Consider the following 13229-nt stretch of genomic DNA (forward strand, 5'->3'; position numbering starts at 1 on the left):
TAGGTGACCCCTCCAGGGAACAGAAGCCAGCTTTGCTGGCTTTACCCAGCTTTGGGACGTCCTTCCCTTCTGCCTGGATTTTTCAAGTCCAAGTGCCTCCAAAGAGCAAATTCCTCCTGGCACATTTGTTATGCATTTAGGTTAACAGAAATGTATCTCCCGTAATTCTGTAGGATGTGAGGATGAAGTGATTTACTTCTTTGCACAGGGTTGCTCAAACACGGGGTCAGGAGAAAGCCTTGAGGGCATCTGGAACCAGGGCTACAGAGAAGTAGAAAGCTTCTTAATGATTTAATTCAAGAATCTTTTTAAGATGCAGTTGATTTTTTTCTGATTATAAAAGTAATTTTTTAAAGTACCACTTCCTCTGTATACAGTTAGAAAAATACAGAAAAATTTAAAGGAATAAAAATCTCTCACCATCCTACTGTCAAAAAGTAGCCAGCAATAACATTTTATTGTGTTTCCAATATTGTTTGTATGACATTGTATAGATAATTTTGAATCCCACCATTTTCACTTAATGGTATATGGCAAACACATCTCTATCTTTACAAATTCCTCATCAGCATAGTTTTCATAGTTCCATATTAGTTCATCACAGAACTATGCAATAACTTATTTAGCCATTCCTGTATAATCGGGCATTTAGGCTATTTTCCATTTCCCCTTACATGAATAATGAACAGCTCTGTAAAACAGTCTTTGTCTACATTTCTAAATTTACTCTTCAGAAATGCTGAATCAGCACTTTAAAGGCGCTCCGTATACATTGCCAAATTGCTTTGCAGAAACCCTGCACCAATCTATATTCCCACAAGCTCAGTGGAAGTATGCCCTTTTTCTTGTACTCCTGCCAGCATTGATGCCTATAATCTTTACTTATCTGGTAAATGAAAAGTCACGTCTCATGTAAGTTGGTAATTCTCAGTGTATGGCATCCAGTGTTATTCAGTCTGTGAAGGAAGTTTGACCATGAGGTGGAGTTTTACTTCAGCTAAGGAAACATTTCTTGCAAGTTCATATCATAACCAAGATTCTGGAACATTCCTGTTGGTAACAAACGTTTATTGAGGGCTTCCTGGGTGCTAATCTCTAGGATGGATGCTAAGATTACCAAAGTGACCTCACTGTGTCTGCCTGCAAGGGTCTCAGGACGAAGCAGGATGTAGGACTCAGTAGGAGAAGGGTTGTGGTACTGGAAACATAACCATGTTATGTTTCTCTAGAGCCCAGAGAAAGGAGCACTCAGTGCAAAGTATGTGTGTGTATAGGGATCTCGTTGTAGGAAGAATGCCATGGGGTTTCTTTATAGGGAGATTCGAACAGGACATTAAAGAATATCATTTTGCTTGTGTACCTTAAAAATAGAGAAACAGATTTTGGTTTGAGATAGCTTAACTGTGCGGTGTAATGGGAAATATCTATTCGGTCTTTGGCCCCTGTTCCTGGCACAGCTCCTAAAACCCTTGGAATTTCCTGACTGACAAGGGTGACAGGAACATTTTTTGTTAATAACAAGCCCCTTTCAATCACACCTAAGTTTATGGTAATGAGGTGAATGTCAGGATGGGTGAGGCAGGTAGATAGCTTCAGGAGGGAGCTTGGTCACCAGAAGACCAAGACATGATTACAGTGTGGAACTTTCAGTCCCATCCCAGACTTCCAGGGAGGCGAGAGGGGCTGGAGGTTGAGTTTAATGATTTAATCAATCATGCCTAAGTAATGAAACCACCATAAAACACCTAAACGATGAGGTTTGGAGAGCTCACTGATTGGTGACACATTAGGGTGCTGGGAGGGTGGTGCATTTGGGGACGGTACAGAAGCTCTGCCTGTGCTCTTCCCCCATACCTTGCCCTGTGCATGTCTTCCATTTGACTGTTCCTGAATTGTATTCTTTATAATAAACTGGTAATAGTAAAGCACTTTCCTGAATTCTGTGAGCTCTTCCAGCAAAATATGGAGCCTCAGAGGGGGTCATGGGAACCCTTATTTATAGCTGGTTGGTCAGAAGTACGGGAGACTTGGGACTTGCAGCTGGCGTCTGAAGTGGGGCAGTCTTGTGGGACTGAGCCCTGAACCCATGGGGTCTGTGCTAACTCAGAGCAGTTAGTATCAAAATTGAGTTAAATTGTTGGACAGCAGTGTGTGTCAAAGAATTGCAGAATTGGTGTTGGATAAGACACCATGTATTTGTTGTCAGAAAGAATCTGAGAAACTTTCTAGACTAAAATGATGTTTTTAAATGTGTCCTTGGGATTATAATGCTTCATATAAAAAGTAAAACGAAAAAAATAAAAGTTTATTATAAAAAGCAAATAATACTATTTAAACTTGAGAAGCCTTCCAAATATATTGCTATAAATATATACACACAGGTATTTAAACAGATTTGTTTTACATAGATGGAATCATCCTACATGTAGTATATATATCTAGGTGTGCTTTTTTCACTCGGCAACATCTTGAACATTATTCAGCGTTAATATATGTAGATTCACACCCTCCTTTCTAATACCCAAACAGTAAGTCTGCATGCATATAGCCAGCCTCTAGTGGATGACTTTCTGAGCCTATGGTAATCTTGTCCAGTCATTGATACCAAGCCAGAAAATTACTTAAAGATTTCTAGACAAAAATTTTGTTTATTTACTTATTCATTCCTTCGAGTTATCCCAACATAGCCTAAAACTTCTTCTAACAATTGTATGTATGACACAGTATAATGAACTGATGAGTAGCCATTAAAGAATCAGGAGCAGCAGAAGGAAAGCACCGATCATGTATCTGAGATTTGGGAGGGGAAGGGCTCAGGTGGTAGTAGGCGGGGAGACCTGGGATATAGGTGCCCAAAGGCTCTGTAGCTGTTGGTCTGATTAGAACTGCTGATCTGATCTGTGCTCCTTAGACCACGAAACAGCAGACCCACTCAGGCTTTTGCCCTCTGTCTTTCCTTCTTACTTTCAAATGTCTTGTCTGTCTATGGTTAGTTGGTTATTCAAGAGCTTACCTGGGCCTACGTTCTCACCTGGCACTCCCCTTTCTCTCTCTCTCTCTCTCTCTCTCTCTATATATATATATATATCCATAGAAAAATATGGAATATATAGACATATATCTATTTCCTCTCTACAAATATATGTATATATCCATGTATACATGTGTATGTATAGCCACAAGTATATATGTATATAATCTTAGAACATATATAGAGAGAACCATAACATATATAGAGAATGATGGATAACTATTCTCTCTATATAGCTATTCCCTCTCTCTAAATATATGTTTATAGCTGTGTGTGTATAGCCATATGGAGAGAGAGAGAGAGATTCATCTCCTGGCGCACCTTTAGCTTTTGCTGGGCACATGCCCATATGCACTCCAATGAAGGTCTCCAATAAACAGACATCCTCCCCTGTGCTGTTCTGTGTGTTCCTCAGCAATGACTCCAAACCCTTCTTTTATGTCTTTCTCTGGATGCTTCTTGTGATAGGAAACCATGTAGTCTTAATTTAGTGTTTACAAAATGCCTGCAAATTAATAGTAAATTCTCAGGATTCTTCCACAGAGCTGAGCCCTTTATGTATACTACTTTCCCCTTTCTCCCTGCTTTCTTTCTTCCTTTCCTTTCTTCTTCCATCTCAAAAACTCCATGGTTTTTTCTGTGTTCGCGCTAAACGGCCTGGATTTTGCCGGGCTGCAGAGAGGCTGCCTACCAGCAGGGGGAGCTGTAAGCTCTTGGCGCTGTTTCTGTGCTTAGGGAAGACACCTCGGGCGTCTAGTAGAATGTAATGGAAAATTTAATTTCCTATATTCTTTAATTTAAATTTAATTTTTCTACAATTTAAAATGCATTATTATTTTCTCTAATAACATAATAATTTCATTTAACTTAATTTGCTTAGTGCATTTTTTTTTTTTACTGCAAGTAAGGCTGTACACCAAAATGCTGACAATCAGATAAGGATGGGTGATGTTATCATATAAACTGATTAATATTTTAGGAGGTAATTAGAACTGGCATTTGGGGGGCTTCATACAATTCATATGAAAACGGGTAATTTGTTATTCTAAACTGGGTACTTCAGTTGTGTAATAGCGTTAAGAGCAGATTAAATGTCTTGTTAAACTAGGAAACCTAACTGAACTTTTCAGACTTCCTGCTTTATATCACAGTCACGAGGCCGACTTTCCACAGATAACGTTGTTTCGAAATATGCGATTGCTCAGCACTTGTAAAAAGAAATTGAACGTTGGCGGGGGTGGAGAGCTACTTGGAAAGCTGAGTGGGGGCGTGGTTCGGCCCAGGCTGCCTGATGGGCTCACGTTACTGTGGCCGCAGTGCCCTCGTGTGGCGAAGTGCGTCCAGCCTTTTTAGCCGCTTCCGGGCCAGGGTACCACAAGGCCCATCACTTCCCGAGGCAGGAGCTGTTATTGGTCATATTCCACCTTCCTCCAGGAAGTTAGCTAGGCACTATGGCTGCCTTGCAGTTTTGCGTTTGAACATTGCTTGTAAAAAGTCCTGGCTAGGCTATAGAGATTCCATTTTCCGTTATGTGGGTTTGCCTTTTACAAGGGTTACACAGTTCCCCCCTCAATGGGTTGTTTGGAACGCAGAGTTTATTTCCGCACAGAAACAGTTTCATAAATGATGGTTGGGAACCCAGGGCGTTCACAGAGACCTCCTTACTTCAGTCATATCCCGCAGGAGATTTCTGAGTTGGGAAGACCCAGTTAGGTACTGGACTTCCTTTTGTGCCTTTGCTGAATCACCCCTATAGGCCCTGGGGGATTAGTGTATCCCTGAAAGAGGACCCTAGCATGATTGGAGCCTGGTCATCAGTGGGGAGGGGGAAATGTTACATGAGAGGCCCCACCCCCTGCTCTGCCCTGCTTACTGCAGGGACAGACTGCTCTCCTCTCCTGTCCTTGGGGGAGTGAGCCCAGTGGGTGAGAGGAATAGATGCCTCATTGCCTCACGTGGAGGCTGATTTCTCACCAAATCCGTTAGACCCATGGTCTCCGAAAACCTCACTTGGGTTGAGATCAGGAAACAATTTTTCAAGGGTCATTTTTTTTTTTTTGCATCTAGTTATAAGTACTGTTGGTTTATGGAGCCTGGAGTGAAGCCCCAGTGAAGCCCGATGCCTCCCGCCTCTCCTCTGGCGGCCTGGACAAAGGATTGTCCTGTGAAATTCAAGCTTTGCAGATAGATGGCTTTCCTGTTAGCAAGAGAGAGCGGTAACATACCCTCCTCATATATATATGTGTATATGTGTGTGTATATGAATGTGTATATGTATATATAATGTAATCTGTATAACCTCCATATATGTGTATATATATGTATGTATGTGTGTGTGTAGATAGATATATAGATGGGTATAGTTAGAAACTGGGTGATTAAAAGTCCTGCTTCAGAATCAGAAAGGTTTTCAAACCTAACTGCTGCAACCCTGAGAAAACTTTTTAATCTCTCTTTGCCTCCTTATCTTTGTGTAAAAATGGGACCAAAACAGTACCTCCCTCAAAGTCCTGAGGTTTGATGGAAGCCCTGAGGCAGACGTTGGCAGCATCTACCACGGTTCAAGGGTGGGAAAGCAAAGCAGGGCCGGCGGCCGTGACTGGCCAGAGCAGGGGACGGGCTGCCGCCCTGCGGAGGTGGAGGTGTTGGATGGATGAAACTCAGAACTGACTTTTCTTGGGTCATGTCCCACTCATCAAAGAACCATCAGATTGTAACTTGGCTTCCGTTGTAGCTTAGCAAAAGGAAAGAGTGGGCAGTCTTGCAAGTTTTCCGCTTCTCATTATCTATCATGAACCTGACCTGGAGTTGTTTACGGTCCTCATGGCAAACTACCCCCTAGAGAAGATCTATTTTTGCTGTGCTGAAAGGGGCAGGCTTCTGAGACCAAGTCAGGAGCTGGATCCTGGACTCACCAACACACTGCGTCCATTTGAGTCCTTTTGGGGGAATACTTCGTGGCATCCTCTTGCACTGCTTTCTTCTGCTAGCTTCATAGGACCAGCCAAAGAATAAACTGCTGTAAAGACTGATGAAGCCTTAATTCAAAAAATACCTTTTTCTTTTCTCCTAGGACACCTGGGGTGAGCTCTTCATTGGCGACGTAGAAATGAAAAAGGTTTTGGCTTGTCCCAGGTAAGGACTCTCTGGCGCATGGCATGCTCATCGGTTCTTAACTGTCCCCTAACCCTTTGTTATTGTGTGACAGGTGCGTTATGACCACGGTGGACCCAGATACCGGAGTGATCAGCAGGAAGGAGCCTCTGGAAACCCTGAAAAGGTAGAACACCCACGTGTCCGGTGTATTTCTATATTATTCCCCATCCTTTGAACCGCTTGTGGCTGTAGGTGCTCTGTCTGGGCACCTCTCTGCTCTCTGCTTGTTTTGTGTCTGTTGTGTAATGTACTTGAGTACTTGTGGCTTTCTCTTTTTTTTCTAGATGGATCTTCGAGTGCTTTGGACAAATTTTTAATTGTATAATCCTACATTTTGAAATTATCGTCTCTCTCACATCAATTTTTTTTTTCTTTCGGTATGCGGGCCTCTCACTGTTGTAGCCTCTCCCGTTACGGAACACAGGCTCCGGACGCACAGGCTCAGCGGCCATGGCTCACGGGCCCAGCCGCTCCGCGGCATGTGGGATCCTCCCGGACCGGGGCACGAACCCGTGTCCCCTGCATCGGCAGGCGGACTCTCAACAACTGCGCCACCAGGGAAGCCCTCTCACATCAATTTTTAATAACCTTTACATGTGTATTTCCAAATTAAGACCTCGAGTCATTTTATTTTTGTTGCAACTCACATTTATTTGATAGAATCAATGTCAAGAATATAAGAATTGTTGAGGAAGCCTGGAGTTCAGGGCAGGTCCATTTTGAGATTGTACAGGCATTTATTTCCATGAGTTGTGAAGCTGGAAGTACACATGCAAACAAAGTATTTATTTTAAGTAACACGTACAAGTTTCTTCTTTTGGGCTCAAAACGAAGCCATAGAAAAACTGTTCAGACTCTCAGGATACTTCTAGAAAAACCAGGATTATTTCCAGTTTGACTAATTGCCAAGACTTCTCTGTCCACATTTTAGAAAAGGCTTGCTGTTTATTTATAGAGAACCTGAGAATGAACGCTTGAATTCCACTGCGAGCACTTAGGTTATTTCCTCTGTGTGCCTAAGGGTGAATTTTTGCTTCTTTCAGCTACCGCCTGTGTGATCCTTCCGAGAAGCCCATTTACCAGTCATCCCCACTTTTTGGGATCTACTATTCGGTGGAAAAAATTGGAAGCCTGAAAGTTGGTGACCCCGTGTACCAGATGGTACAGTGACAGATCCACTAGGTAAAGGGCAATTTTGCTTCTGGAATGCAGTGGCTTGACGCCATGGCCACATTTTCTTGTGTTGAGATGTTTTTACGTTTTGCTTCTTTAATCTTGGGAGAAAGAGCAGTTTGAGTTCTGATCTTTGGAGCTGGAAAATGCCCCTTATTTTTATTCCCCGCAGCAATCAGCATTCTTGCAGCCTCCTCCACCTCCCTTACACATCCAGGTATAAAATGTGGATGCAGGAGCTCCAGCAGAAAGACAGGTTTGGGTCCCAGTTCATTAGGGAACATCATGAAGGAATAAGAAAGTGAAGGTGAGCGGCTCTGGAGAGTTCTGTATTTATTTTTTGTGTCTGTGATAGAAAAGTGAAGGGGAAATGTATAGACTATTCAAAGTCAACTTGGGGGAAATATGTTAAATCAAATGCTTGTTATCAAATGTATTTTCTTTATTTTTTATTTTTCGCGGTACGCGGGCCTCTCACTGTTGTGGCCTCTCCCGTTGCGGAGCACAGGCTCCGGACGCGCAGGCTCAGCGGCCATGGCTCACGGGCCCAGCCGCTCCGCGGCATATGGGATCTTCCCGGACCGGGGCACGAACCCGCGTCCCCTGCATCGGCAGGGGGACTCCCAACCACTGCGCCACCAGGGAAGCCCATATCAAATGTATTTTTAAAATATGGTTTATAGTGTGAAAAAAATCGGTGCAACAAGGTGCCTGGATTCTGAATCTTAAGGAAGAAAATAGTGTTCTCACGTTGAGTTCATTGGGCCAAATAAAATTCAGACTCCTGGAGCATAATGCCTACCCCCCAAATTATAGGAATGGGAAAGTCAGTCAGAAGACTTCAAATTGAAGATTATAAGTAAGTCTTCTCATAAAATCTATAACCCCGATCTTAAAGTCCCTTCATCTCCAAAACTCTTGACCATTCTTCTCTTTAATTCTGACCTGGCTTTCACACCTTCTTGCCTGACCATCCTTCAGGACAATGTGGCACAGTGGTTTAGACAGTCTAGATCGATCCTTAGGCAGACTTGGGTTTATAATCCTAGCAGTTCCCTTTCCTAAGTCTGTTGAGTTATTTAATCCCTTTATCCATCTAAGCCTCAGTACTCTTACCTGCACAGTGGGAGTAAAAAGAGTACTCACCAAAACAACCAATACAAGTTATTTTGAGAGTTAATTCATATGAGTTGTAGCATTGCATGGAAAGTGGTCCATAAACATTAGTTACAATCTTTATTGTCATCATTGCAACAAGTACTCCATGTAGGGCCCAGTCTCAGGTGCCATAGTGAATAGAAAGATGAGACAGGCTGGGCAAAAAAGAAAGAAACTTCTCCTGGCTATGGTCAGGCATGTACATAACCATATTACATCTTTCATACTACATCATACATACATGTTACACATTACATATTTCATCAGTCTGAGGATGCCTATTTTCCCCACATTTTAAAACCTCTGAAATCAGAAAGCTTCTTATAACATTTCAGGGTGTCTTCTAGAAAAACCTTGGTATGCACAGAATAATATATCTTAGGGTTGATGTATCTTGGATTTGATGAAATACAGTAAATGCTGGAGAAAAAAATTGTGAAAGTTCCAAGTGCCTACCATTTCTAAGAGCATCTGGGGAAAATGGACCCAAGCCTGAGTCATCTAGCTTGAGTGGAACTGATCCTGTGTCCCTGCTGGCCAGGCCGCCATTCACAGGACCAGGACGGGTACCTGAGCCAATATCTTTCACATATTGTGTGCATTTGAAGGACCCATTGGCCTCTGAAGTACCTTAACAGTGAGGGGTCCTCCGTATTGCTCAGTCTCCGACCTCCTCAAAATCAGATCCTGTTGTGTTGCAGTGGACGGAGGTGAGTCCCTCCGTGTCCCACCCGTGTTTCACTCACATTCAGCCATTTCCAATCACCTTAGCTCCCAGAGCCCTTGTGTTAGAAAGCCTAAGATAATGTATTATCTTTTGTAGTCCTTCTAGGGTCTCTGTGAGATAGATGTGATAATCAGCATTTTCCAGGGCAAGAAACAAAGGCTCAGATAGGTCAGCTGACCAAGAGGAGGCTTGAAGCCTATTATAGGTTCTTGAAAGTTAGTTTGCCGGTAAAGGTCGCTGTGGAAACTGTGTAAGTCCAAATCATGACCAAAACGGTGCGTTTGGAAGATCGTCCTGAGAGCCATGTGTGGAATGGACAGGAGGCAGGTGAGAGGGGAGGGGAAAGGCCAGGCAGGGGTGACAGCACGTGATTTAAATGGGGTGGAGGTCACGGGCGTGGAGAGGCAGTGTGGCGTGCCCAGATGCTCAGCGTGACGTGGGTGCTGTTTGCCCTTTGGTCCTAAGCTCCTTTTCAACTTTTTTAAAATCACTTTTCAGCTTTTTTTTAATCACCACTCCCCTGCCAAACCCTGAGCGCTTCCCGATGGCTCTCTCCTGCTTCTCTGCTCTGAACATTCTTCTACTCCACGAGTGCCCTGAGAGCCAGCCCTTCAGAGTCCCATCAGGGGAACATGGTCATCCCTGCTGTCCGCCCCCCAGGGCACCGAGAGGTTTCCTCTCTGGTGGGCATTTCTGTTGGGCTTTAAAAATAACAGGGTTGCTCCCCTACTTTGATTGTGAGCCTACTGTAGTTTCTGATTCTGAAGGGTCTCCTTTATCCAACAGGTTGGTTAAAGCCATTAAGAAAAATAGCTGTTAATACTTGCACCAGGGTTACTTGAGTTGTTTTTTTAAATCCATGTAAAATATAATTATACAAAAGTTTATCTGTTCCATTATAAATGCAATTCATGTTCATCACAGCAAATTTAGAAGACACCAGAAATGTAGAAGAAAAAACCACCCATTGTTACCATTTGTAAATTTTATTTTGGTTTGTTTTTTGTCTGTTTAAGGTAGCCATGATCTATATTATATCATGATCTGTATGATTATATATCATATATAATGCAGATATATATTATATATAATTTATATATATACAAATATGTACCTGTCGACTGAAGAAAAATACACAACCTAAAAGTTGTGAGTTAAGTCTTATTGGGGGATTTTACTGAGGATATAGCCTGGGAGACAGCCTCTGAGCTAGCTCTGAGGAACTGCTCTGAAGAGATAATGGAGAAGCCAGGATATATATGAGTGTTTTGCTGGGGAAAAAAATGTAGTCGAACTTCAAAAGATGACTGCTAATCACAAAGAGTAGACATCTCAAGTTAATGATTTTAGTGCTTTTCTGCCTATGGGAAGGTGCAAGAGTCTGGGCTCATTGAAATTATTCCTTAGTTATGCACCTTAATGATCTAGGGCCAGTATTCAAAGCACGGAATGCTTTCTGTTTTTCTCCATCCTGAATTCTCCTCAGGGCACACCTTCTTTGGGCTTCTGCAGTTGCTGATGGCTTGATCCTCGTAGAACCAGAATGGTGGGCAACATTTTTTGTTTACTGGAAGGGCAGGCAACATTCCCTGCCCACATATCATATGATATATGTACACACACATGTATGTATATCTATGAACTACAAGCTTATGAATATGTATCTATGAATTACAAACTAGGTATCATAAGCACTTTCATAGTCCTCCAACCTATTAAAATGTCATTTAAAAAAATTTATTTATTTATTTGGCTGCGTTGGGTCTTCATTGCTGTGCGCGGGCTTTCTCTAGTTGCGGCGAGAGGGGGCTACTCTTCTTTGTGGTGCGCGGGCTTCTCACTGCGGTGGCTTCCCTTGTTGCGGAGCACGGGCTCTAGGCGTGCGGGCTTCAGTAGTTGCAGCACATGGGCTCGGTAGTTTTGGCTTGCGGGCTCTAGAGCGCAGGCTAAGTAGTTACGGTGCACGGGCTTAGTTGCTCTGCGACATGTGGGATCTTCCCGGACCAGGGCTCGAACCCGTGTCCCCTGCATTGACAGGCAGATTCTCAACCACTGCGCCACCAGGGAAGTCCTAAAATGTCATTTTTGATGGCTTCATAACTGATGGCTTCGTAACATTACGTGACACGGTTTAAACACCATTTTACAGTATTTGACACTCGAACTATATCCAATTTTGTTATCAATAATATTCATTTTAAAATTGTTTTTCTATAAGTTAGGTTTCTAAAGGTGGAATTATTGCCTCGTGGGGTGTAGGCATATTTTTTAGCATCTTGACCAATTGCTTTCCAAAGGGTTCTTCTCATCTGCACCCCAACCTGTCATATGAGAGAGAGATCCCTGGCTCTGGCCTTTGCCGAGGTAATTTGGTACAGGATATAGTTTATATTTTGTGCATTTTAACCTCATAAGTGACTGGTTTGTGCGTGTTTGAATTATTTATGACTGGTAAGAGAAACAGCCAGATAAGTAGGGATTCTTACAATTTTTTCAGGTTTCAGCATCCCGGAGGCACTGATCAGGATTTTAATGAACACAGCAGCACCACCTGGGCAAATTCTTATTACCCATCCTGTGACCATCTTCATCGTAGAAATGAATCTCTTTTTGGAGTTAACGGATGCTCTGAGTTAATGCAAGGAAAGTATGAGAGGTGATTTGGGAGTAATAACATATGTAGATTTTAGATAATGAAGACTTTTAAAATAAATAAAATTGCCAATAAAATTAATGTTATGGTAGCTACGGCACTTCTGCAATCCCTGACATTAATATTGTTGAATAAAGAAAGTCTAAAGGACAAAATAATGCCATTTGCAGCAACATGGATGCAAATAGAGATCATCATACGAAGTGAAATAAGTCAGAAAGAGATAAATACCATATGATATCACTTATATGTGGAATCTAAAATACGGCACAAATGAACCTATCTATAAAACAGAAGCAGACTCATAGACATAGAGAACAGACTTATGGTTGCCAAGGGGGAGCAGGGAGGGAGAGGGATGGACTGGGAGTTTGGGGTTGGTAGATACAAACTGTTACATTTAGAATGGATAAACAAGGTCTTAACGTATAGCATAAGGAATTGTATTCAATATCCTGTGATGAACCATAATGGAAAATAATATAAAAAAATGTAAAAAAAATTTAAAGAATCAGCTAAAAAGCTACACAATGTTTTTGAATGTTTATATTTTATTACCTATCATTCTGTGTTTTAGGAGACATGGGAAACATCAGGTTTCCTGATATGCCTTTACATGTTAACATACAAATTCCTATTAATGACATGTTAACACACAGATTCTTATTGGTTGGTTTTTACATCGCTATTGAGTCCTGTTGACTTTTTGCTTGTGTGGTTTTGACCCCACCATTATGGAATCGGGTTTTATTTGAGAATGGAAATTATTCTGTAGACTTTGCTTCTATGTTTGATTATGCCTCTATTAAGCCAGGTAAAAGTAACTGTAACTGACAGATACACCAAGTATGAATTCTAAGTACGATAAAGAAGAGAATGGGATTTGAAAGAGAATGGAATTTTGAGAGTAGGAGGATGGAATCATGAAACTATTCTATTAGATGCCAGTGATTTTTGAACTATTTTGGTATGACTAGAGCAAGAATTCTCACTGATGTAATATGAGAATGAATGAACTCACAATTTTGTGGTTTCTTTCATATTAATAAATGTGATTCTCAATTGTACTTTTTCTTTGGTATTTCTGAGTCTGCTTCCAGGGCTTTTCTCATTTTGTATTAAAGCTTCAGTCACTGTCATTCGTTGTTCTTTACCCTTTCTGATAGACTAGCAGAGGTGCAGTCGGACTCCACAGATGTTACCCCCTGTCATTGGTGGGGTAGGGCCATCATAAGCTACACAGATAGCCCGTCTGAGGTATGATGGCCAGTGACTGCCCGGGGACCTCCTGGTGCCCTGTGAAGAGCAGCTGTTCCTTCCTTCTCCACTCT

The 13229-nt window shown here is 42.1% G+C and overlaps 1 protein-coding gene across 1 annotated transcript in view; it reads left to right on the top strand.

Annotated features, from left to right (window-relative positions):
• MTARC2 (mitochondrial amidoxime reducing component 2) overlaps nt 1–12965 on the top strand; it is a 34493-nt gene extending 21528 nt beyond the window's left edge. Inside the window, exons 5-8 of the mRNA XM_060142047.1 lie at nt 6105–6166; nt 6240–6311; nt 7231–7369; nt 11743–12965. Coding sequence (XP_059998030.1) covers nt 6105–6166; nt 6240–6311; nt 7231–7357 — 261 coding nt within the window. The 3' untranslated portion in view covers nt 7358–7369; nt 11743–12965. The remainder of the gene's footprint in view (nt 1–6104; nt 6167–6239; nt 6312–7230; nt 7370–11742) is intronic.
• Nucleotides 12966–13229: the final 264 nt, after the last annotated feature.

The sequence above is a fragment of the Lagenorhynchus albirostris genome, chromosome 2 (assembly GCF_949774975.1).
Source record: "Lagenorhynchus albirostris chromosome 2, mLagAlb1.1, whole genome shotgun sequence".
In the NCBI taxonomy this organism is placed as follows: domain Eukaryota; kingdom Metazoa; phylum Chordata; class Mammalia; order Artiodactyla; family Delphinidae; genus Lagenorhynchus; species Lagenorhynchus albirostris.